The following is a 25342-nucleotide window of genomic DNA, read 5'->3' as shown; positions in this document are numbered from 1 at the left end:
ATACATTCTTTCCACAAAACATACTATTTGAAAGTGTGTTACTTACATAAGGATCAGCATTTGCTGTATTGCTGCTGTCACAGTCCACCAGCTCAAAAGATTCAAGCAAAACACATTCTCAAGCCATGACCCCAGGACAAGAGCCTGTTTTTAATCTTCCCAAAACAACGAGTGGATGTTTTTAAAGAGAAGAAGGCGCTGGAGCCATTAGGAGGCGAGCCCTGTGAACATTACCCAGCAGCAGCACTGTCCCGATGGGTGCGCTAATGTGTGTAATGAGGGCATAAGTTCAGCTGCTATAGTCCCTCCCCCATATCACCCATACTCTCCACTCAAGAGCAAAAGCCATAATGCCCTGTAAAACCAGAATGAGGCTCGGGCAACGCTGGCAGTCCCCGGGGGCAGCCCATCGGCAGCTCCCTGCCCCTGCACAGTCACGGAACTAGACAAAGACCAACAGGGCCAGGATCTGGGGAGCCGGGTCTAAGCCAGCAGCCAGGGGCTCTGCTCTAGGGCGAAACCTTCCTTTTACCCCCTCTGACCTTCACTGCCTTGCTCGCAGCCTTCTGCTCTTTGAGAGAAAAGGCTGGTCCGAGCCAGGACTGCAGTCTCCAGGCTGAGGCCAGAGCCTCCCCTCAGTCTCTAGCAGGGCCAAGCGTGACCTGTCACTGGCACCGAGCCGATCGATCGATAGAAAGTGGTGTCAATAAAGTGCAAATAATGCCTGGTTGCCCTGAAGTGCTCTGAGGAGAGACGGCAGAGGGACAAGCCAGCTACGCTCAGGGCTCACCCAGGGAAGGCCAATCAGGACAAAGCCGCTGCTCGGGTGTCATCAAAATCTTCCAATTTCACACCGAAAATGAGCCCTGGCTCAAGGCTTATGAGCGTTCGGTTGTCCCCATTTCTGCTAAATGGATTCCTTTGAGAGCTGGCATCTTAACCCTTGGAAGGCCTCTGAGGCTCGGAGCTCCCCGGCCGGAAACTGCACTGCAGAAGAGCGTGCACTGGGTTTCTGCAGCTCTGAGCTACACAGAGGAAGCCTCAGGCCTGGCCTCTGGCACCAGAAATACATCCCCCTGGGGAGAGAGACCAATTCCCTCCCCTGGCGGGGGAAGGGAGTAGGGACAACAGGACCTCCAGCTGTTTCTGGGGTACTGTGCAAGGGGTCCCTGGGACCCCTCCCCTAAGTCACTCCAGGACTCTCACTCTGCCCCATATTTGACTCCTACTGCCTCTTCCCACGAAAGAAACGGGTTCAGAGTTTCAGTCTGCTATCCAAAGGCCAACCTTCAGCTCTGCATGTTGGTGAGACATGTCCTTATCCAAATATTGTCTATTTGGACAGAGGGACGAAAGAAGAGGAGGAGGGCTTTCCTCCTCCTCATCCAGTTTTCGACCTGAAGTGCAGTCCACACGCTTCACCTCCCCTCTGAAGTTCACTGCCACGGGCGTCTGCCTCCTATCACACACCTACTTCTGTTTCCCATCACATACCACCCGCTCTGATCTTTTAGCTGTGAATTTACTCCACAGGAGACCAACTGAATCCAAATGGGGTCTTGGCCCTGGAAGAGAAAGCAAGTGGTATTTTGCATTTTAAGCAAGAGGGAGGGGGCGGGGAGGGGAGCGGAGGCAGAGGCATACGCCAGTGGAAAAGTGAGCGTGTGTTCCGGGCATTTGCCCCGCTGGCCTGTAAAAATCATCCAGCCCGCTGCGACATGGATGAACCTGGAGGGCATTAGGCTACCTGAAATAAGCCAGTCGCACAAGGACAAATACTGCATGCCTCCACTCACATGAGATGCTTAGAGAAGTCAGGCTCATAGACAGACAGTAGACTGCTTGCCAGGGGCTGGGGAGAGGCAGGAATGGGGCACTACTGCCTAATGGGTGCAGAGGTTCAGTTTTGCAAGACGAAAGAGTTCTGTGGGTGGAGGGTGGGGATGGTTGTACCACTCTATGAATGTGCTTAATGCCACGCAACCGTACACTAACAACAGTTAAAACGGTAAATTCTAAGTTATGCGTATTTCAGCATCATTTAAAACAATCTTTATATGGTTTAAATGGTGTAAAAAAATAAAAAAAGAAAAGAAAAGAAAAGTCACTGCCGAAACCGGTTTGGCTCAGTGGATAGAGCGTCGGCCTGCGGACTCAAGGGTCCCAGGTTCGATTCCCGTCAAGGGCATGTACCTTAGTTGCGGGCATATCCCCAGTAGGGGGTGTGCAAGAGGCAGCTGATCGATGTTTCTAACTCTCTATCCCTCTCTCTTCCTCTCTGTAAAAAATCAATAAAATAAAAAAATAAAAGTCACAATGAGTAAATTTATTCTAAATTAGAAACTGCATTAGCATGTGCACCTGGACAACGTAATCGGCTGGCAAAAATAAACAAATGCCACCCAATCCACAAGCCCAGGCCGCACCCTGTTCTCATGCTAGGGGTTTATTTCCTCTCTATTCGGCCAATTCCTCCGTCGTGGTCTGACCCTGCCCTCCAGCCAGTCCCTCGGCGTAAACTCAGCTTCCTCAGCACGCCCTCCAGAAAACAAGACTCTGGGTCTTATCGGCAGAAACCTCCAGAGAAGCTAATGTTTAAGCCGCATTGGTTCTCAGCCCGAGCCAGGCTCGCCTTTGTCAACAGCCTGTGGGCGAGACCGCTTCACTACTTCCTTCCAGCCTGCAGAGAATCCTCAAAGGCTGCTGCTGACAAAGGAGATGTCATGTCACCACTGACTCAACATCCTCCAAAGCCCTTCCTCCTGCCCACTTTCAAAGGCCACATGTTCTAAGGCCACAGCAGGGACCAACGGCAACTTCTAAGGGAAGAGGCGGCAGGGGATGGAGCTCAGGGCCAGCCCACACCGTTTAGGCGTCAGCCCTGCTCCGTGGGGCCCTGCCCTGGGGCAGGGATGTGAGCAGCCAGGCGAGGGCCTTCAGCAGGCGGAAGCCCTTGGGGATTTCTGAGGCCTCGGCAAAAGGTTAACAGAAGCGGATTAAAACTCTCGGGGAGTGGCATCAGGCAAGAGCCCCGCTTCAGAGACCACATGCCTGTCCCCATCCCGCTTACCTGGTTGCAGGTGTTAATGTCTACCCCATTCTGCAGGTAATCCAAAGCTTTATCCAAGTTCCCTGATCTTGCTGCCCTGAGAAAGCTGGTAGCAGCATCGCCCTGTGAGGAGAGAGAACGGGCTGTGAGTGTGTTCTGCGTGGTAACAACCGCACGATCCCACTCAAGCTCAGGGCTGCGAGAAAGGGCCGAGGTCACGGGGGCAGGCAGCTTTGCACCCTCCGGTTACGACACTGTGGTGCCCACTGTAGTACCCAAGTGTGATGCGGGTTCCAGAGCCCCTTGGCCAGGACGCAGGCGGCTCCAGCCGTTGCGAGGGGACTCCATTCGAAGCTGCATGCTCAGCACAGCCTGGCACCTTACTGCTTTGATGTCTCCAAGGGCTCTCTGCCCTTGCTAAGGAGGCTATATCACGTAGCCCCTGCCCAGCGAGTCACAGATGCAGGCCCCACGGGCACCAAACACGCGCTCTCCACTGTTATTTGGTGGGTTTCTTTTTTAAGTACACAGCACATAGCACTTACTGTGCACTAAGAACCATTACGATCACTTTACACGTAATATATATTTACACACACGCATATACGCACGCATTTAATCCTTATTCAAAACACCCAAGGTACGTCCTACTGTGGTCCCCACTTAACAGATGAGGGAACCAAGGCACAGAGAGCTGAAATGACGGGTGCAGGGTCCCCCAGCAGTCAGAGGCACAGCCGGGGCTCCGCAGCAGGCAGTCTGGCTCTGAGACCAGGGAACTCGACCTCCCTGCCCAGCTGCCAGCATCATGTGAGCTCTAACTCGCAGGTGCCGCTCAACCTGAATGAGCGCAAAGCACTTTGGTTCCATTGCTGTCGCTCAGCCACCTCCACCAACCTTTCAGGATGCTGCTCCCAGGAACACCTGTTTGTATCAAGGATGAGTGACAGCCAGGGAGAGTGAGCACTGGGGACAACCAAAGCTGACGAAGGCAGACAAGTGTGGTGGGAGAGCACAGGACTGGAAGGGGCGAGGTGGCTCCGAGCAGCTCCCCTGCGTGTCGCTCGGCCCTCTGTTCTCAGGCGCCTCCTGTTTCCTTATCTGTAAGCCAGGAGGGTAAGGCCTTCCTCATACCCTGGCTGTGAAGCTAACAGGAAATAATATGTGCTGTTACCATTATTATGTCAGCTGTGAAGCTAAAAGGAATAATACATATTATCATAATTATTATACCAGCACAGTGCTTAGCACATGTGCCTACTCAGGTAGAGTTTGACAGGTAAGATTGTCATGTGACAGGCCACAGGTGTGTGCCTCTCCCCCAGACGACCCAGCCATGCCTCATGGCGCCTTCTCCCCTTGGGGCACTCTGTCTCCTTCCTTCATGCTCCCTCCTTAGCAAGCATGTTCTAATGGGCTAAATGGTGGTCCCCAAAAGATATGTCTGCACCCTAATCCCTGGAACCTGTGAATGTCACTTATTTGGAAAAAGAGTTTTTGCAGATGTAATTCAGTTATGTGTCTTGGGGTGAAATGGCCCTAGATTACCTAGGTTAGCCCTAAATCCGACAGCAAGTATCCTTATAAGAAACAGCAGATTATAGAACACTTGAAACTTGTATCATTTTATTAACTAATGTCAACCCAATAAATTCAATAAAAAATAATAAAAATTACCAAAAAAATCCCACATACAACAAAAACAAAAACAGCAGAGGCCTGGCTGGGTGATTCAGTTGGTTGGAGCAGGCCCATATACATCAAAAGGTTGCGGGTTCTATCCCCAGTCGAGTATAGAACATCCAGGAGGCAACTGGTCAATTTTTCTTTCCCACATTGATGTTTCTCTCTCTCTCTCTCTCCCTCTTCCTCCCCCCCCCCCCCCCCCCGCCTACCCCCTCAAATCAGTAAAAACATATCTTTGGGTGAGGATTCAAAAAAAAGAAAAGAAAAGAAAAGAAACCCACAGCAGAGAAGATACACAGAGGAGAAGGTGATGGAAAGACAGAGGCAGAGACAGAAGTGATGCGGCCACAAGCCAAGGAAGCCAGCAGCCAGCAGAAGTTGGGAGAGGCAAAGAACAGACTCCTCCTGAAAGCCTCCAGAGGGAGCACGCCCTCCCCCTACCTTGATTTCAGACTTGTAGCCACCAAGGCGGTGAGAGAATACATTTCTGTTGTTTTAAGCCACTACATTTGTGGTGATTTATGACAGCAGCCACAGGAAACTCATACACATGCTAATGATGATCATCCCGAAACACAGAAGCCTCAAATCTACAGCCAACAGTCCCAGGATTCTACAATTAAAAGCCCGGGTTCATGCCTTTGCCAATTAAACCGTCAACATGGGGCAGAAGAGATTACAGATACCCCTTCACAGCGAGGGCTGCCCTGCCCTCCCCACCAGCCATCTCAGGCCTACACCCTGCTCTAGAAGATCCGATTCCTTCCTCTGCCTCCCCCACCCCTTCCCAGAAGCTCTGCATCTGCCTGTTCACAATGTAGGCACACTGGGATCTCACTGCCCTCCCTGCCCCCCCGGACCCCCTCCCGGACCCCCATCTCTCTGCCTCCAGGGCTGCACCCTGATTATTCCCAGGGCCCTGAAGCCCTCTGCCACTCTCATTTGACAATTCCAACCTTTCCCTTCTTCAAGGTGCACACAACTCCCATCTCTTCTGTGATGTTGTCCTTGGATACTCAATATTGACCATCTTGAAATCTAGAAATGGGAGATTGTTTTTTTATTTTTTTAATGTATTTTAAATACATCTTTCCCAAGTGATTTGACTTATGCACATCTTGTCTCCCCAGCCAAGTTGTTTGCTTCTTGGGGCAGGGACCAAATCTTCTACCTCTTTTGAATCCTTCAAAACATGAAGTATCTACTAGGCCAAGACCTCCCTTGGTCCAAAACACAGGGCACTTAATGTCCCCAGGTTCCTCAGCAAGGTTATCTGTGGTGGAGGAAATATTTCAGAAATGAGGATCAATCCATTGGCTTCCCAGAGAAATCAGACTCAAGGTTTAGTCTCTCAGAAAAACGTCTGGTTGTGCCTGCTAATTCAGAAATTCTGTCAATAGGATGTGTGTGTGTGTGTGTGTGTGTGTGTGTGTATCAACTAGTATGTATATCCAACTATTAGGGAAAATACTATATTATTCCCCAAGAATGAAAGTGCGAGAGGGACATATCTCCCATCTATCCCACCTACCAAACTATCTTCTGCAGCACAATAATAGGATTTGGGATGAAAACCTGAGAACTGTGGGTAAACATAGATGCAATATCTATTAATGATACTGCTTGACTGTTCACAGCCCTGAAGCTAGGAAATGAAGGAGAATACTGTATTTACAACAGACAGACACACAGATAAAGAGAGGGTAAGGGAAACCCGACCTCCACTAGGCTGAAGAGGGTTAAACAGTTTCCACAGTTTGTATGATATAATGATGAAGTTATAACACTATTGCCAGTCTTGGGGCAAGTGTATTAACAATGTCTTTCAATCCTCATCACAACTGGTGAGGTAGGTATAATTATTATGCCCATTCTAGAGGTGATGAAACTGAGGACAGGTTAACAACTTCTATGAAGATCTACAGTTAGTTAACAGTCAAGAAATCAGTCCTGACTAAAGCCTATGCCTTTCCAGGCCCTTGACCCTGAGGTGTATTCTCAGCAATTTCAAACCTGAGGGTGTCTAGACAACCCTGACAGAGTGTAGGGCCTGGGGTGGGGCCACATGCCTTTGCCAATCAAACGGTTAATCCATGGCAGAGAAAGGGTCTCCACAGATCCCAGCTCTGACCCCTGAGCCCTGTGTCAAGGCCAAAACAGGCCTCTACAAAAGAATCATCTTGTCCCAGTCCTTCCTTTTGCTGATGATAAAACTGATGGCAAAAATAATGTGACTGACTAAGGTCACCTAGACAGTTAGAAATGAAGTTACATGGCTAAGACTTTTTCATTTTCTCTTTGGGCTTCTCTAGGCATGGAGCAGTCAGGACATGAGCAGGATCCTCAGGGTACCTCACCCGTGAATTGTGGATCACGGTGCCACTCTTGCTGTGCATCCCTCAGTGTAAGTCTACAATATATTTACTGAGGTTCTACTTCCAGTCCAGGATCCTGCTAGGGCAAAGGGAGAGACAACAATACATCAGAATATCGGTCCCTGCCCTCGTGATTTGAAAAACAAAGTGGCTCGGTTATATAGAGGTCCCCTGTGCATGCATGCGCCCACTGATTCACTCTACACGCCTTCCCTGAGCCCCACCCAGGTGCCAGGGAATATTTACGCTCCGGAGCAAATGGCCTTCCTTGTAATATGAGAGCCATTCTCACCATCTTGCTCTACTGAGCCCATACTCCCCATCTATCTAATTCAATTACCTGCAATTCAATGACCTGTCCCAGGTGCAATCTCCTGGTGATTCCAGGAATGGTCTGTCTGATTCAATAGGACAGAAAGAGAGTCAAAAGAATACAATATGTTTCTTTTAGAATATTTACCTGAGTAAATAGTAACCAGGAAAATACCAAGGACAATAATAATGATAACACACTAACCAGAGTACCTCTGGGCTGTGATAAATCGGAGCAGGGTCTCTGGCCCTCTCTGATCCCACTGTCCATGAAGAGAGACTAGAGGACCTAACGCAGGCTGCTCCTTGTGTCCAGAGAATCAGCCCACACGTCCAAGGCCTGCACCACCACCGAGGGCCTGTCCCCCTCTCTGGACACCCCACCAAGGCTGCCCTTGTGTGTCTTGCCCCTTCCTCATCTTGAGCTTCATTTTAATCTAGTTTACCTGTGAGAAAATGGCTTGTGCTTGCATTGAGGGGGAGGGAGGGTAATACATTCTGTTGTGTCCCCAGCCAACAGCTCTGCTGGTTGATCCACGTAATTTCCCTGAAATTCCTTCCATACCAAAGTAAGTTTTATAAACCTCTTACTATGTTTGAAGCACTCTACTTAAATGAATTCATTTGGTCCCCCTAATAATCTCATCAGGCAGGTAGTTTTGCCTCCTTTGCACAGATGAGGTGAATGAGTCATAATGAAATTAAGCAGTTTATCCAAAGTCACAACTAATACATGGCTAGGCCGGCACTTAAATCTGGGTAGTCTGCTTCCGCGGTTCTTCTCTTAACCCCGGTGCTGTCCTGCCTCGAGGGCCAATCATCTTCTAGTGCCTCTAAGATTCCTCAAGTTCAGCTCTGGCTGGAGGGAGCCCTCCACCTGTGCTGAGGGGCTGTGCCGCTTTGGGAGGAAGTAAGTTGCGGGGAGGGGAAGGGAATGGAATTCCTCCTGGGACTCAAGCTGTCCCCAGGGCTGCCCAGGAAAAGGGAGGTGAACCCGTGGTTACCTGAGACACCCAGACTATTATTAAACTTGCACTTCCTGAGTGGGGTGACATCAACATAGCAAAAGGGAAGTGGCCCAGGGGGTTCCAGTGTCCTGGGAGGGGGAGGCCGGAAGCAGCCTCTAAATGTCAGCCTGCCTGTAACACAGGAGGTTTCAGAAACACAGGCCAAAGTCTAGCTTCGGGCCGAGGAAGAGAGCACAGGCCTCTCACCTTCGCTGGGCGTGAGACGGCCCAAGTTTCCCCGGACAACTCAGGACTGACTTGTTCACCGTCTTTCAGCGCAACATTCTGATCTCAAAAGATGAATGGGAACTGAGCTGTTATCAATTTCTGTCAACAGCGATACAGCGGTCTCTCTTTCCCAAAGGGTCTTGTTTGGGCAAAATGCAGTTTCTTTAACAAAGTCATTGTCAGAGTCCCCAGGAAGAGTCCCGGTCCTTGCCCTGCGGGCCCTGCAGCAGTCAGCATTCCCAACAGCAGGTCGTGGGCTGCCCTCCACATCTGAGTGCCTGGTGTCCCCAGAGCCCAAGGCAGGCGGCCTCCCAGGAAGCGGCTCCAGCCAGCCAGCGCACCTGTGCGGCCCTGCCTTCATCCCACTGACTACGGAGAAGCAAGTGAACCCTGGGCCAGCGCGTGTGTTTTCATGGGGGTTCTTTCCTCCTTTCCAGAAGTTGTGCTGGTAAAGCTTGACACATTGTCTCCAGGTGCCCCAAGCAGACTGCCATTGGCAAAGATAAAATGAACAAGTTAAAGGTGTCATTGAGGAAACGATGTGCAAGCAGGAGTCCTGGTTCCTTATCTCCCAACACAACCGTGAAGCCGCGGGGAGGGGGGGGGGGGAAACCCTGTCCATTCCCTGTGCTCCTCCGGCATCGCCTGATGCAGGGATGTGGGAAGCCAGAGTGGACCCCGCTGTCGGGAAGACCTGGTGTGAACCCCTGGCTCTGCCACTTGATGCTCTGCCTGGCGCAAGTTCCCAAACCTCAACGTCCCTTTTGCTAAAATGGGGAAACTACACAGCTCGCTGGGGGTGCTGCGAGGATGACAAGGTATTGGGCAAGCCCCAGGCTCCTGGGCACCCAACAGGTCTGCCTTCCTCTCGCCCCCATTCATTGCCTGCTCCCTCTGGGCCTCCTGGCCATCGCGTGGCTACGATTTAGGGGTCAGGAGCGCGGCGAGCGAGCCAGGCGGTCCCTTCTCTGGCCAAGGCCAAGTCCATGGCATCCCTGCTGTGCCCGCTGGGTCCCCCGTGAGGGGCAGCGGCCGGGAGGCCCCACCAGCCGAATCCGCTCGGTGGGACTCTCCTCCAAGCGAGGGGGACGTGGCCTCAGCCACAGCCCCGCGCGCCCGGGTCCCCTCCGGGAACGTGTGCGGTGGCTCCGCGCTCCCGCGTGCGCCGCTGCCAGGGCCGCCTCCCGGCCCAGCCCCTCGGCCGCGGCAGCCTCCGGGCCAGAGGAATTTTCCTCTGGATTCTGCTGGAAGCCTCCGCGGCCGCCCAGAGCGCGTCCCCGCACCCTCCCGAAAGTTGGCGCCGCCGAGCCGAGCCCGCAGCGAGGGGCCACCGCGGCCCGAAGCCCACGCGGCGGCCCCCAGCGCACCGAGTCCCTGGCCGGGCCGCGGGCACGGTCGTCACTCACCGCAGGGTCTGGACGGGACCTGCCCTGTCTCGCTGCCATCGTCCGGCGCCCGCGCTGCAATCCGAGCCCGGCTCCCTGCTCCCCCTCCCCCGTTATCTGCTCGGCGGCCCGGGGAGCGCCAGCAAGTTACGCGGCATCTGGCTAAAAATACAGGCTCCCTGCGCTCGGCTCCGGCTCGGGTGCGGACTCTGCGCCCTCCGCCCGCCCTCCAGCCAGCCAGCCACTAATGGGATCTCTTCATTTTCTCTCCATTATTATGTCAGATGGGAAAGTTAATGGGAAGCGATCTCCGGAGGGAAGGCACCTGCTGCCAAGCCCAGAGGAGGGGGTGCGTGGAGTGTGCGGGTGGGGTGCGGCCCGAGCTGCAGGTGCCGGCCCTGCGCGGAGAGCCGGCGTCCTGCCGCTGCAGGAGGAAGGCACACACACACGTCCAATGGAGGTGAGGAGCTCCAAGCTGCACGGCGCTCCCGCCCTGCCCTCCGCCACAGGCTGCCCTAGTGAATGGCCCCCGGAGCCTGCAAAGACTGCCCGGTGAGCTCAGCACAGTCTATGTATGCCCCTTCACCCATGTGCATGTTTTGGGCTCTTCCATCGTTTCCTGAGATCCCAGCTACTCAGCCTATTCCAGACTCTGCCGAGAGCGGAGACGCGAAATGAAGCTGAGAGGCAGGACGCAGAGCTGTTACTACGTCTCCTTCAGCCCTGAAGTCGGCCGGTGTTAATGAAATATCACCCAGGGCTGGAGGGAGCGCCCCTCTGAGACCACCCTCACCATTTCCTGAGGCCATTTCAGGGGCAGATGTCAAAAGGATGTCGAGATTGGCCAAGTCTTGGGGGTGACAGCAGGAATTGTTAACAGCAGACTCCACACTGAGTCACCAGACATGGTCAGCAATGCCGGTTGCCTGGGCCTCTGACAATGTTGCTTGTTAAATCATAGCTGTTCTGTGTTATGAGCCTGGTTTCATGTTTTCTTCAATAGCATCTAGACACAATACCAAATACTCTTTTTTCCACCCCGCCTGCCCTGGCTCATGCGCAGAGGAGAGCTGTGTGCTGGTGAGGAATTAACACATTGAGCACCTTAGGTGATGGACATATTGCATTGCCTCATTAGTTCTTAATAAAATACGAATTAAAACCACAGTGAAAATACTGGAATACATCTATTAGAATGTCTAAATTAAGACTGACTGACCATACCAAGCGTTGGCAAGGAAGTATATCAACTGGGCAAGAGGGAGGGATTATTAAGGAACAAGAGAAAACTTTTGGACATTCATTACCTTGATTGTAGTGACAGTTTTATGGGGTATACTTAAAACTAAGAACCCTCACAGCCACCCCATAAAGTAGACAATGCTAGGATGGTTGCATAGAGAGAGAAACCTAGCCCAGAGAGGTTAAGAGTTAAGGCCAAGGTCACTGATAAATACATTGAGTGGCCAGATTATTATGATCTCTGAACGCATAATAATCGGGCCACTAAGTGTGTGTGTGTGTGTGTGTGTGTGTGTGTGTGTGTGTATATGTGTGTGTATGTGTGTGTGTGTGTGTGTGTGTGTGTATGTATGTATATATATATATATATATATATATATTGGAGGCCCAGTGCATGAATTCGTGCATGGGTGGGGTCCGGCCAGCCTGGCCAGGGTGAGGGGACATGGGCGGTTGGCTGGCCTACCTGCTGGTCAAACTCCTGGTTGAGGGGACAATTTGCATATTAGCCTTTTACTATATAGGATACACACTGAGTGGCCAGATTATTATGCGTTCAGAGATCATAATAATCTGGCCACTCAGTGTAGAGGGTCCAACTGACCCAAAGCTGTTCCATGAACAGCACTGCCAAGATAGATACCTAACAACCATGTGGCCAGGGCCAGGAAGGGGTCATGTGGAGGATGTTCCTGAAGGGTAGGAAAAAACTCTGAGAGAGTTTTCCAAAGTAAGGTGCCATTCCACAATTAGGAGAAAGTCCCAAATTAGTGGGATAGATAAAGATCAAGGGAAAAGGTGGCCAAAAAAAGAATGATCTGAAGTGTACGGGGCAACTAACTCCTCCCCAGGTGGGTGAGAAAACCGGTGTTTGATGACAGCAGCATCAGAATTCTCCAGGCCCAAGACCCTCAATGTCATCAGAGGACGAATTTCATTTCGGGACAGGCCACCTCTGAGAGGTGGCTGGGAAACGCCCACATTGATGTTCCAAAGGGCAGGCCGTTTGGATGCAGCCCCTTCTCTCCCACGCACACATTTTTAAAACACAGGTCATGCCACAGGTCTCTTGCCCCGGGCCTCTCAGATCTGCTCAATCTTCTACATCAAGAGCTTCAATTAATAAATTATGGTTACTGGAACAGCCCTGATCATAGCCCAGTGGAATAGCTCAAGGGATTCCAAAGCACTGTTCCAACATTAATATTTAGAGAGAGAGAGAAAATGCCCTACTCAAATGGAAGATGAATAGTATGTACAATACTTTCAAAACACTGATATAATTGACTCACTCAATGAACTGAAAGACTATTATTTTAATAGCTATATTGAGGTATAACTGACATAATATAAACCACATACTTAAAGGTATAATTGGTAAGTTTTAAGTATACCCCATAAAACTATCACTACAATCAAGGTAATGGACCTCCAAAAGTTTCCTCTTGTTCCTTAATAATCCCTCCCTCCTGCCCAGTTGATATACTTCCTTGCCAACACTTGGTATGGTCAGGCTTAATTTAGACATTCTAATAGATGTATACCAGTATTTCACTGTGGTTTTAATTTGTATTTCACTAAGAACTAATGATGTTGAACATCTTTTCAGGGGCTTACTTACCATCCCTATATGTATTTGTGTGTGTGTGTGTTTGTGTGTGTGTGTGTGTGTGTGTGTTTTGTTTTATGATGTATCTGTTCAAATCTCTTGACCATTTTTTAATTGTGTTGTTTGTTTTCCTACCATTGAGTTTTAAGAATATCTGTTTTTAAAAGATGAGCTATGCTGAGATCTTGCAAGAAATGTTCATAGTGAAATAGCAAAAAATTCCCAGTCTAAAATCAGGACCCAGACCTATAACCACTAAGCCCAGTGCTCTTTATACCATACAATGCTGTGGTATATACCACCACAAAAAGAACAGAAGAGAGAGTCACAGTGGGCCAGAAGCAGCATACAATCCATAGTACTATGAGAGCAACAGGAAAGATGCTGAGGTATTATCAGAGGGTTGAATACTCAGGACTGCCAAGAATTCTTTCTATTTTTTTTTTCCTGGTAAAGTCTTTTCAATGGTCTTAATTTTCCAAACTGTCAAGATGACAGTTTTAATTGTGCCTCCTTTATCTTTTTTATCTTTTTCATTTACAGTTGACATCCAATATTATGTTATATTAGTTTCAGGTGTACAGTGGTTAGACATTTATATACCTTATGAAGGGATCCCCTGATAAGTCTAGTACCCGCTGGCATCATACATAGTTATTACAATATTATTGCCTATACTCCCTGTGCTGTACTTTAAGGAATTTTTTTACATCAGCCATGACTTCATTAGGGTTAAAGCTTTGCAACTGAGATATGCAAAGAGTCAGGCAAAGCCCAAGAGGAGAGGAAAGAAAACAATTACAGACATTTTGCTCAGTAAGGCCTGAGGTTAAAGGAACTCAGATAGACATACATAAAGAAGAGAAGATGGAAGGATATAGCCCTTAAGATGTAAACTCCTCCAACTCTAGAGCCTGGACCCCCAGCATGGGGCTAACTACATGGTGCCCTTCTTCCCAGGTGTGGTAGCCTGGTCTCCACGATTCCATTGTAGGCTTCTCACAAGCAGAGGCAGCTTGTTTCAAATGATCAGTAAGCCCTCCCCCTCACCTTCCCACCGGCTCCCTGTGTGATTAGCTGGGCAGTGGTACCAAATAAATGCTTGCTGACTGAAGATGACCTACCCACCGTTTCATTAACCATAAGGACACTGTAAGTTGTGGGTTACATTGATGTAGAGAAGATTTAGATTAGACAGAAAGAACTTTCCAGCTGTAAGCGATGGGACTTAATAAAACTCATTATTCACAAAGGCCTGCATTTTTGCTGGGGATCCTTCAGGGTAGCAGAAAAAGAGAACTCATTATTTGATGTGGTATATAGAAGCAGAGAATAAACAAATGAACTTGTAGGGGTCTCTTTGGGTTCTAGGAATTCCGGAAGATAAGCCATTATTTTTCCCTCATTAAGCAACTGTCCCTTCTCATCGCTCCATCCCTGCCACACCCTTAGACAATAAATAACCATCCTGCCCCTTGCCGGTTTCCTACTGTTCTTCATCCTTCAAGGCTGCACTTCTTATTGCGGGTAGTCAGTGTGCCCAGGAGATCTGCCAGTGAGAGTTACTGAAACCAAAGCAAAGGGACAGACAGGGATTGATGGGCTACAGAAAAACGAGGGGTTCTCATGAGGACGCTGGACCACTTGTTCCATCCTACAGGTTCACGGTGTCCCCCGTTTTTTCCAATCTTGCTAAATATTTTACCGACTCTCTCCGCGGTTGACAAGCATAATGGAATGCTGGAGGCTTCGTCTTTGGAGTTCTCTGTCCTCCAGGCCACATTAAGCTACATCAGGAAGAGACAGTGCAGGGAGGAAAGGGCAAGAAATGCAATGTGCAACTCATAAAACCCTTGGATAGTGTGGGAGCCCAGGACCCCCTGCTCTGAATTCTCCTGTGAATCTTTAGCTCTTCCAGAAACTTCTTGTTTGCTCAAAAGCCAGAGCAAAGAATCCCAGTTGGGTGGGATTCTCAGATGACTCTGCCTCCCCGGACGATTTAGGGGAACGGGAACAGGCAGCTTCCGGTGGGGGCCAGCCTGCACACAGCTGCCCTCTCTAAAGGAACATCAGGGCTGAGATTCAGGGCAGAGCCGGATTCCAGAGAAGGGCCTCCTGGCCCCTCACCCCCTGGGCAGCCACCAGGACTGTTCCCTATAGTTCACTGGAGGACAGACGGCCCCTCCCGCTGCCCCTGCTTTAACCCTCTTTGTAATCTACTCGGACTTGGAACTGACATAATCACAGGAGCACTATTTGCTTTTCTGGGCAGGCAGCCTTAAATTACTCGAAGTTAATAAGCCCACTGCAGTTGAGTTGCATGACTTGTGACAAGGGAAATAACTTTTCATGGATGACCTCATCAGTTGAAGGAAAATAATTTGGCCCACCTCTCCAGGTATTAGGAGACTAATATGAAAATGCCTAGCACCGCTTCTGGCACATAGTAGGTACTCACTAAATGACAGCAGACACTCTTTTTTCATCCTTTGCCTCCCTTCTTTCTTTTCAACCAAAGCATTTGTCAAAGGTAAACACCTCCCCACCCCCCCACCCCCAGATGTACGGGGTGGTACCGATCTTGTTTCAACCCCGGGAAATTAGGGCCTAGTCACTGCTTAGCCAAGGTCAAACATCCACCTCTGAAAACGGGACCCCCAGAATCCCCACCGTAGCACCTAGACCTCCTAGGTTTGTAAGGCACCATTTTCCATTTCCATTCTCACTGCAGTGAGAAAACAATTCTCCACTTGCATATACAGCTGGAGCCCTGCTCCCCAGGGGGAGTCTGACAGCCACTCTTGCAGGAATGCTAAGTCGTGGTCTGCTAACAAGTGCTGGTTGGCTCTCCACCATTCTTCTATCTGTCCCGCCCCTCACCCACTAAGGGAGTGGCCCCAGCTCCTAAAGTCTCTGGGCACAGCCGATAAGGGTGGGTACCAGGAACTCCACCCTTTACCGAGAAAGGCAGGCTGGGTTATCGCCACGGGAGCCAGCCATCCGCCACCCCAGGCGCTTGTAAACCATCAAGAGCATCGCTGCTGGGAAAATGTTATTCCGCTAACAGACACCACAGCCCCCTCCTGCACCAGCCCGCTCCCCAGTTACTTGGGAAGGAACTTTATAGAATATACACTATAGCTGTTACATTGAGTGGACTACGAAATCTAGTCTGTCTCCCTTCAGACCTTGTCATTCCTTTTTTAACCTTTGTAGTAGTGCAAGAAGAAAGGGAGAGGAAAAAAGAGAGTCCTGGTTGTTTTTCTGTCTAACTTTGTGTGGTGAGCTCCCAGTGGCCAATGAGGGTGCCCCGCCTCATCGGAGCAAGGGATCCCAAGTGCGGGTCTATTTAGGGAGGCGATCAGAGTCGGGTGTCAAGTCCCACGGTGCTGGCACTGATCTCTATCATGTTCCTTTTAAGAGGGTTGGCCAGCCTGCAGTCTATTTTTAAACCCATGAAAAAGGTGTTACATGGATTCCAGAGAGGGCCAACATTAAACCTGAGATCACTGGGGGGGGAGGTGGGAGAGAGGGAAGCTAAATCTAGGATTTTCTCATCACATACACACAGGGTTTCCCCTTATTCCTGGGACCAGATATTGACTGTCCTTCCAAAAGTATCTCTTTGGTTACAGGCCCACTCAGACCTGTCCTCAATGAAATTTGCATCCTTGACTTGGAAAAGGGTTTTGTCCCCTGGGTCAAATTTTCAGTATTGAGATTCTGTTTTGTTTTTTATATCCCCACTCCCACTGTGAAAAACCAATGTGCTTTTTATTTATTTATTTATTTATTTTTTAAAAATATATTTTATTGATTTTTTTTACAGAGAGGAAGGGAGAGGGATAGAAAGTTAGAAACATCGATCAGCTGCCTCCTGCACACCCTCCACTGGGGATGTGCCCGCAACCAAGGTACATGCCCTTGACCGGAATCGAACCCGGGACCCTTCAGTCCGCAGGCTGACGCTCTATCCACTGAGCCAAACCGGTTTCGGCCCAATGTGCTTTTTAAATATATCTCTCATTTCCCCCTCTGCTGGTTTTCAAATCACATGTTCTGGATCCATCCCCACCCTCCTTCACACCGATATCCCCCCAACACAGCAGAGCCCACAGCCAGAGACTTGGCAAATGGGAGGAGCCAAGCAAGGCCTGCGCTCCCAGTGGTCTCTGTGCCCAGCATCCTGTCCCTGGGCCGGAGAGACGGGTGGAGAGTGGCAAGTCAGCAGGGGACAGGATTATTTTCCCAACAGTGAGAAAATAGTGAGACGCAAACAGGCATCCCGGCGCCACTGTTTCTGATCAAATAACCAGATGAAGAGAACAGAATGTTTTATGTACAATAACCAATTTCAGCTTCAGTATCCATTTCTCTTTTTGGATAAGAAATGGAACCAGAATTCCTAGAGCAGTAAGTGCCTTGAGAACAAGCAAATGCTTTTTGCTGAGCAGTTCCGGGGCCACCCAGGACTACCTGGGCAGGGAACGGAGTATGAGATGAGGTGCTTAGACACTCATCTTGGAATCCCATGCCCAGCACACAAAAAAAGCCCTCACTACGTGTCTCTCGAGTTGAGGATAGGATTCTGCCCCCTCCCCCGCAAGTCAACCAAACGGAGCTTCAGCCAGGCTGCGTCAAAACAACACAGCTTGGTGTTAGCATGTTGCTGACCACACAGCCGAGGCTCAATCAATGTCAGCTGAACTGGAATCCGAAGGAATCCAATTCTGGTTTTAAAATGAATCACATCAGTGGAGCAGGGGTGGCGGGTAACAATCAGATATTCGGGGCTGGTTGACCAAATTGTTCATTTCCCCACGAGCTGTTATGGCCCCTGCGGAAACGGCTCTGGAAGCACTGCCATCTCCTAGATGGGAAAGTTACTGCTATGTGACCCCTCCCATGCCCTCTGGCCAGAGCCCTGGGCTGTGCTGCAGGAAAGGACCCTGCACCCCCCAACCCCCACCTCCAGCGTTTCCCCCCACAATCTCCATCAGCACTCAACTGCCAGTCCAGGCCCAGCTCCCTCCGAGGCAATGGTGCAGGTAGTTCAACAGTTCGCCTCTCTCTGCCCAGGGTGAGAAGATGTTGGGATGTCATGAGATGCACACATATAATTGTAACAGCATCCCCGTCATCAAGTGTACTGGCCCACGCTGTGTCACCGTGCTTCCTTCTCCCCACTGTGGGAGGTGCTGGCTACATCCAGAAGCGGCCCTTGAGAACATACTGCCTGGCAGACAGGGGAGTGCAGACTCGGGTGGAGGCTACACACATTTTGGGAAACGTGTATGAGATGCACTGCCAAATTGGTCCCGTTTACTACACGGGGTCCACTGCTCGGGAACCTCCCTCTGCAACCTGCTGACAGGGGAGGAAACTGCAAACCCAAACTCACTACTCACTGGGACGTGCTAACATGGAAAGCGTTTTGTGTTTCTAGTTGCCAGGTGGATTTGCATCCCTGCAGTGAGGCCTATGGTCCCAGAGTCTCTGACGGATGCCCAAGCATCGGTTCAGACAGCCCTGCTTGGCTGACCAGGAGGTCCGCTTCGGCCTTTCCTTTATTTGAAGGGACGGAGCCAAGATGGGTGACCCACCGCCAGCCTGACCTGCCTGAAGAATCCCAGAGGGGCCTGCGCTCCCCAAAGGGTGTCCAGCCTCTGGAGCCAGGCGCTCCCAGCTTAGAGGGGGCAGCCTTGGGGCATCCCCTGGGAACTGGGGCCTGGGAGGATCTGCTATGTGACCCCTCCCATGCCCTCTGGCCCATAATACCTCCTAGCAGGGACAAGGGGATACAAATGAAGAGCAAGAAAGAGGGAAGGATCGGAAAATAATAGCTGAAACTTACAAGCCAGGTACTGTTCTAAACATTCCAAATATCTTAACACATTTAATCTTTACAATCACCCAACGAGGGAACTGCTGTAATCATCCCATTTGACAAAAGACAAAGCCAAGGCACAAAAATAGTAAGTGCTTTTGCCCAAAGTCACCCCAAGAGTGCGATGATGCTTTGGGTGTTACACGAAGCAGAGTGAAGGGAGCTGGATTTTGCTTGATGGCAGAAGTCTAAGGTATTTTTAGGGTAGGTGAGAAAAGTGAAATTCAACATCCTTCAGGAAGAACTGGTCGATGTTGGAAATTTGAGTTGCACCTAAGACCTCTTTATTAATTCGGCTGTTTTCTCTTGGCAGGAAAGACCCCAACCACCACCCGAATGAAGCACGTTCAATGCAAAATGTGAGGCCACTGGCTGAACCCAGGCCTTAAAGGGTTTAATGAGAGATGACCGAGCTGAGACCGTCTTTTCCCAGAGCGTTTGGGGACATGGAGAGTTTTGAAACAACAGGTTGGTTTGAATTCCATCTATTCCAGCTGACTTCTCTAGAATTGTAACTTCAGTAACACCCTGTTGTCACCCGGCGAAAGCAGCTCCCGGAAGCAGGTGCTAAGCCTTCCCAGCTGGCCCTGGGTCCTCACCCCCGAGGCGGGGAAATGAGGTCGTGGGGTCCCTGGGCACCCTCTGCTATGGAACCAGCTTCTTTCCCCTTCCTTCGGGCCCTGGCAGCCAGGGGCAGACCGAGCTGGCCAAATGCTGGCTGAAGAGGTTTCCTTTCCCTTCCCGGAGCCAAAACATTTCCAAGCAATTAAATCCGCTTACTTGACTACCTGGCCTACCTACCGCCTCCTGCACTTTGCCACTCCTCACAACTTGACAGGCTCTTAAGATAGAGCACAGACTCACGGAGAACAGGCTGACACCTGTCAGGGGGCAGTGGGGTCAGGGATGGGGTGAAAAGGAGAAGGGATCAGGAAAAGCAAACAAACTGGTAGACACAGACAGCAGCATGGTGATTGCCAGAGGGAGCAGGGTGGGGAAGGAGGTGGAAGGTGGTAAAGGGAGGATAAATCGTGATGGAAGAAGACTGGACTCGGGGTGGTAAACACACAACACAATAAACAGATGATGTATTACAGAATTGTACACTTGAAACCTCTGTAATCTTGTTAACCGATATCACTCCAATAAATTCAATCTAAAGAAGAAAAGATCCTCTGCCGTTGTGGCTCAGCTGGTTGGAGTGTCATCCACGCGCCCAAGTGTCTCCAATTTGATTCCCAGTCAGAGCACATACAGGAGGCCACTGATCCATTTTTCTCACGTCGATGTTTCTCTTTCTTCCTCTCTCTTCCCCTTCCTCTCTCTCTAGAATCAATAAAAAAAATATCCTCAGTTGAGGATTAAAAAAATATATCCTCACCTGGCCGGTGTGGCTCAGTGGTCGATCTATGAAGCAGAAGTTCACATTCGATTCCGGGTCAGGGCACATGCCCAGGTTTCGGGCTCAATCCCTGGTGTGGGGCGTGCAGGAGGCAGCCAATCAATGACTCTCTTTCATCATTGATGTTTCTATCTCTCCCTCTCCCTTCCTCTCTGAAATCAGTAAAAATATATTTTTTAAAAAACATCCTCTTAAGCTCCTTTCAACAGGACGCTTAGCGGCTACCCCTGAAGAACACCTTGGCATCGCCGTCTGCTCCCATCCTTTTTTCTCTTTACTACCAACGCAGCAAGAGCAGGTGCCACACATAATACCGTATGTTACACAGGGTGATCATATTCTTAGTAATTGAATAGAGACCATTATCTTTCTATTTAATCATCTTGTGAATTCTGGCTGGATTCTCTTTCAAATACCTTTTCATACAGTATTCACATCACCCCTTTGGTAATTATTTAAACAAAAAAAGGCAAGGAAATAAGCTAGAAATCATCAGCCACCTTTACATTTCTCTTCATGCTGCTTATCTACAGAAGCACACCCACCCCTAACACACACACACACACACACACACACACACACACACACACACACACTCACTCACACACTCACACATACACACTCTCACACACACACACACACACACACACTCACACACACACATACACACTCACACACACACACACACACTCACACATACACACACACACTCACTCACACACTCACACATACACACTCACACACACACACACACACTCACACACACACACACACTCACACACACACACACACTCACACACTGGGTGAATCCCAAGGTATGTTACTCGATTGGACATTTCTAATCTGCACACTGATGAAGCACATCTATATGGTCCCTTTTTTAAACCTTGGCTTCATATCTGTTAAGTAAATAAAATGTGTGGGATGTATTGGTCTTCTATATCTAAAATTTTATGACTTTATAAAGTGAAGACCTTATTTCTACTCTAACATCCACCATGTAGTACACTCCTACAAGTTGCTTTTCAAAATGACCTTTCTCAGCACCCCTGACCTTGAATGGTATGTATTAGAGAATGACTGAGAGACATGAACAGTAAACCAAGTATCACTAAAAAGAAAAACCATTATCATTTCCATAATGACTGAGCTGATTCTTAGCCTCCAGAGAGAGACATTTCCAGGACTTCTGAAATAAGATACAAAGATGCTAATAAATGTTTCCAAAGGAAAATCATTACCAATATCCATTTCAATCTTTAGTCCCTCAAATGATTTTAGGGTGAGGGTAACAGAGGTAAGTTATCAATACAAGACTTGGTGGTACAAATAGGTCTGCTTCTCCTCGTTCATTTATTCTTCCATTCAAACATGAACTTGTTGAATTGCCATGTGCAATTTGAGAAGCCAATGGCAGACACAATATGTATACTCTATGGTTCCGACCCGGCTGAAGATTGCAAACTAGTGGAGGTGAAGATATAGCTATATCGAACATAAAAAGCACAATGAACGCATTAAAGACTCGGTGAGACAATATCTCAAGAGATGCCCATGGCAGTGTCTGATTAAAAGGAGGAATCCAAAGGAGGGGATGAGATCAGAGGGGGAATTTTTTATGGAGCAGTGAGGTTGGAACCAAACCTTCAGGTCTGCCAGTTTTTAGGAATCATGGGGATCAGTGTCAACACCACCAAAGCTTATTTGGGACCACCTCTGTGCACGTGTTTGGTTACAGAAGACAGTCAAAGAGAACACATGCTTCTGACAGAGTGCGTGGGTCCAGAAGCAAACGCTTGCAAATTAATTATATATGTGTGTATATATATATGTATGTATGTTAGGCAACAAAATAAATATGCCTACTCTAGCGTTGTGTGAATGTTATGCAAAAGAATAATTCATTTCTAACAACAGTACAGCTTTTAAGTTTTAAATGCCTCCTGTCATGAGACTGAAGGGAGTTTCCACCCTTCACAAAGACGTGACACAAAGAGGGAAATGAGATGATGGTTGTTCGATTCATTCATTCATTTAAAAAGCGTGTTAGGTGCCAGGCACTACTTAGGATCCAGCACTGGACAGACAGACAACAGTCCTGCTCTCATGGAGCTTGCATTCTAATGGGAGACAGGGGACAAGGACAGAGGGGCTGTGGACAGGTGGGCAATGAGATATGGGGAGCGATAAGAGCCATAAAGAAAAACCTAACGGGAAGGGGATGGAGAGTGATGCGGGATGCGGTACTAGATACACGAGACCCCTCTGAGGAGAGGACACTGGTGCAGAGGCCTGGATGCAGGCAGAGATGGACCTGTGGTCGCTGGAAACGCACAGGTTGTGAGAGTTCAGCCCGACACAGAAAGGAACATTCCAGTGCCCTCCTCCATGCCCTCCCATCACCAAGGTATGCCTGGAAGGCCCTCCTCCATACCTACACAGTCTATACATCGTTTGATGCCCACAGGGACAAGAAATTAGAGGCACTGGTAGAGGAACCAAAATAAGAACGAAAGACAATAATAATAGTTAACCTTGTGGCGGGTACTTACAATGTGTGAGGCACTGTTTTAAGCATCTTACAAGTATTAACTCACTTAATCCTCACAGCAACATTAGAGGGTAGATGCTCTAATTGTCCTTACTTTATGAGTGGAAAACAGAGGCACAGAGAGGTTCAGAAACTTGCCCAACGTCCCACAGCACATAAGTGGTAGAGTCAAGATTTGAACTCAGCAATCTGGAGCCAAGCCTATTCCTGTAAGCATTCTGCTCTAGAGGACAACAAGGCGGTAGAAGGATAGAAAACCTGGGAACTCTGAGGAAGTGATAAATAAACGAGACATTAGGTCTGGCTGGGAAAGAGAATGAGAGAAAGCCTGGACAGGTCTCTGTTCTCTAACAGTTGGGTGTGTCCTACATCAGGGCTTGGTCCAGGCCACTTACTCTAATTATTATGTGGCATTTGCTAAGTGCATACCCTGTCCAGAGGCCAAGCAGGGAAGCTGGTCACAGGCAGCTGAAACAGAGCTCCAAGGTCATGCCCTCTCCTCTCCCCCACCCCGCCCGCGCCCAGCTTGCCTGAAGGCCTCTGGCCAAGCAGACCAGACAGGAGGCCCACAGTTAGCTCTCGATTTTGAATCACTAACTTTCAACTATTTCCTCTTGGACTCTAATTGAATTTACAAACAGCATGAACATTTTTCAAATGCCTGTAGGAGCTTGTTGAATTAACCCGAGTGACTCATGACTGCAGCATCAGCTCATTCTCCTTTCCTCCTGGTGAGGAGACACCCTCCCACACCCACCCAAGGGGGAGGACGAGAGCAGACGCCTCTCTTTTATTAAATTCTTCCCACCCAAGTCCACAGAGCAATGGATTTCCTGGAGTCAGAGGCCTGGGTGCCTCCAATAGTTGCCCAGGCAACTTTGAGAGAGTGTGTATGTATGTGTGCGTGCACATATGTGCATGTGTGTGCATGCCTGTATGTATGCATATATGTTCGTGTGTGTGCGCCTGGGTGTGCGTGTGGATCATCACTGTCAGGGCAACTTCAGACATTGAGACAAACAGTGGGTCAAGGGTGTTAGACTCCAGGCGCTGAGGATTGGTTTGAGGGCTGCTGGATTCACTGTCTTTCCTGTAGGTCAATGTATTATAGTTTAACAGTGGGGGCTGTGGGCGGGGAGGGCTGTGAGTGGGGAGAGAATATAACACACAAAATCAAAAGTGGTCTGGCATTTAACTTCTTTTTTCTGTGTGTGTATATTTTGATTGATTTCAGAGAGGAAGGGAGCGGGAGAGAGAGAGAAACATCAATGATGACAGATTCATTGATTGGCTGCCTCCTGCACACCCCACACTGGGGATCGTGCCCACAACACGAGCATGTGCCCTGACCAGGAATCGAACTGTGACCTCCTGGTTCAGGGGTTGACGCTCAACCACTGAGCCACACCGGCGGGGCTGGCATTTAACTTCTAATAGCATCACACTAAGAAACTGGAAACTCCCTAATGGGAAATGCTAAAGAGAAGCATCTCTGCCCTGTCCTTCTATATTTGTGGGATGTCTCCCTCTCCGGGGGAAAAAGTACCACTTTCTGTCTTAACTGGGGCCTCCGTTCGGAAGGCTGGAGAGAAAAGATGAAAACCAGCCGGAGGTTTTGTTGGTGACTGTGGCCTTGAACCTCATCCCAAATCTCCTTGGCCACCTCCACCTTGCCCTGCCCTCTGCAGCTTTCCTAGGCAGTCCGCAAGCTTTGGACTGTCCACAGCGAGGACCCCCTGCCTAGTGGCTCTTCCCTACCTGGAGGGACAGCATGTTGTGCGATCCAAGAGACACCCACAGGGCGGTGCCACATGAGCACCCCACCCAGCAGATGTGCCACGTGCCTTCTTTGTGGGTACCGCACCCTAGTGATCATGGATCGGACCCTCCTTTCCAGGCTCTCTGAGCCCAGGGTGCTCAAGCTCTGATCTCACCACATTTCCAACCTCCCTTCCCCCTTTATTTCCAAATTGTCCCCCAGCCCCCCAGCCCTCCCCAGTCCTGGGAAAGTCTACCCCTTCATGGAGCAGCTGATGGAAGAAGAAATATTTCCATAGAGAGCTGTTAAATCAAACATGCAAATCTCAAGGCCAAAAAGAAATTGGCATGTTGTAGAGAAGCCCGTCTGTGTTGGGTGAGGATGTGCCTGGCATTTCTTGGGTGGGTATTTCAAATTGCGAGAGCAAAGCTGCTATCCTTCAGGCCCCCCAACGTCACCCCTTCACGTGTCTCATTTACCTGTTTACCATTAACCAGGGAGTGACAGCAAGCAAGTCACCTAACCATTCCGCTCCCCAGTCTCCCCCTCCACAAAATGAGATCTTACTTCCCAGGGGGAGCATCATACTGAGTGAGTCAGTTCCGTATCGCGTAGGCCTGTCCCTAAATATCTCTCAAGCCACCCTTGCCCCCGGGGCATTTCCCAACACCCCTGGGGGAAAGGCACCTCCTATTGAGAACCATTTCAGATGGTCTTGGATTCTTGGTGAATTAAACACTAAGCATTTTACATGGATCAAGATATGGGTAGTACATTGCATAAATTAATTTTTATTTCGGCTTACACATTTGAAGTAAGGGTCTCCCTAAGCACCTACACAAATCTAAAC

General features: G+C 49.4%; 1 protein-coding gene across 1 annotated transcript in view; it reads right to left on the bottom strand.

Moving 5' to 3' along the window:
- Positions 1-25342, bottom strand: part of ANK1 (ankyrin 1) — a 208456-nt gene that overhangs the window by 93402 nt on the left and 89712 nt on the right. The window contains exon 2 of the mRNA XM_008143869.3: positions 3071-3172. Coding sequence (XP_008142091.2) covers positions 3071-3172 — 102 coding nt within the window. The remainder of the gene's footprint in view (positions 1-3070; positions 3173-25342) is intronic.

Source organism: Eptesicus fuscus, chromosome 8 (assembly GCF_027574615.1).
Source record: "Eptesicus fuscus isolate TK198812 chromosome 8, DD_ASM_mEF_20220401, whole genome shotgun sequence".
Classification (NCBI taxonomy): Eukaryota; Metazoa; Chordata; class Mammalia; order Chiroptera; family Vespertilionidae; genus Eptesicus; species Eptesicus fuscus.
The sequence above is the reverse complement of the archived record's forward strand: the minus strand, read 5'-3'. Positions and strand labels throughout refer to the sequence as shown.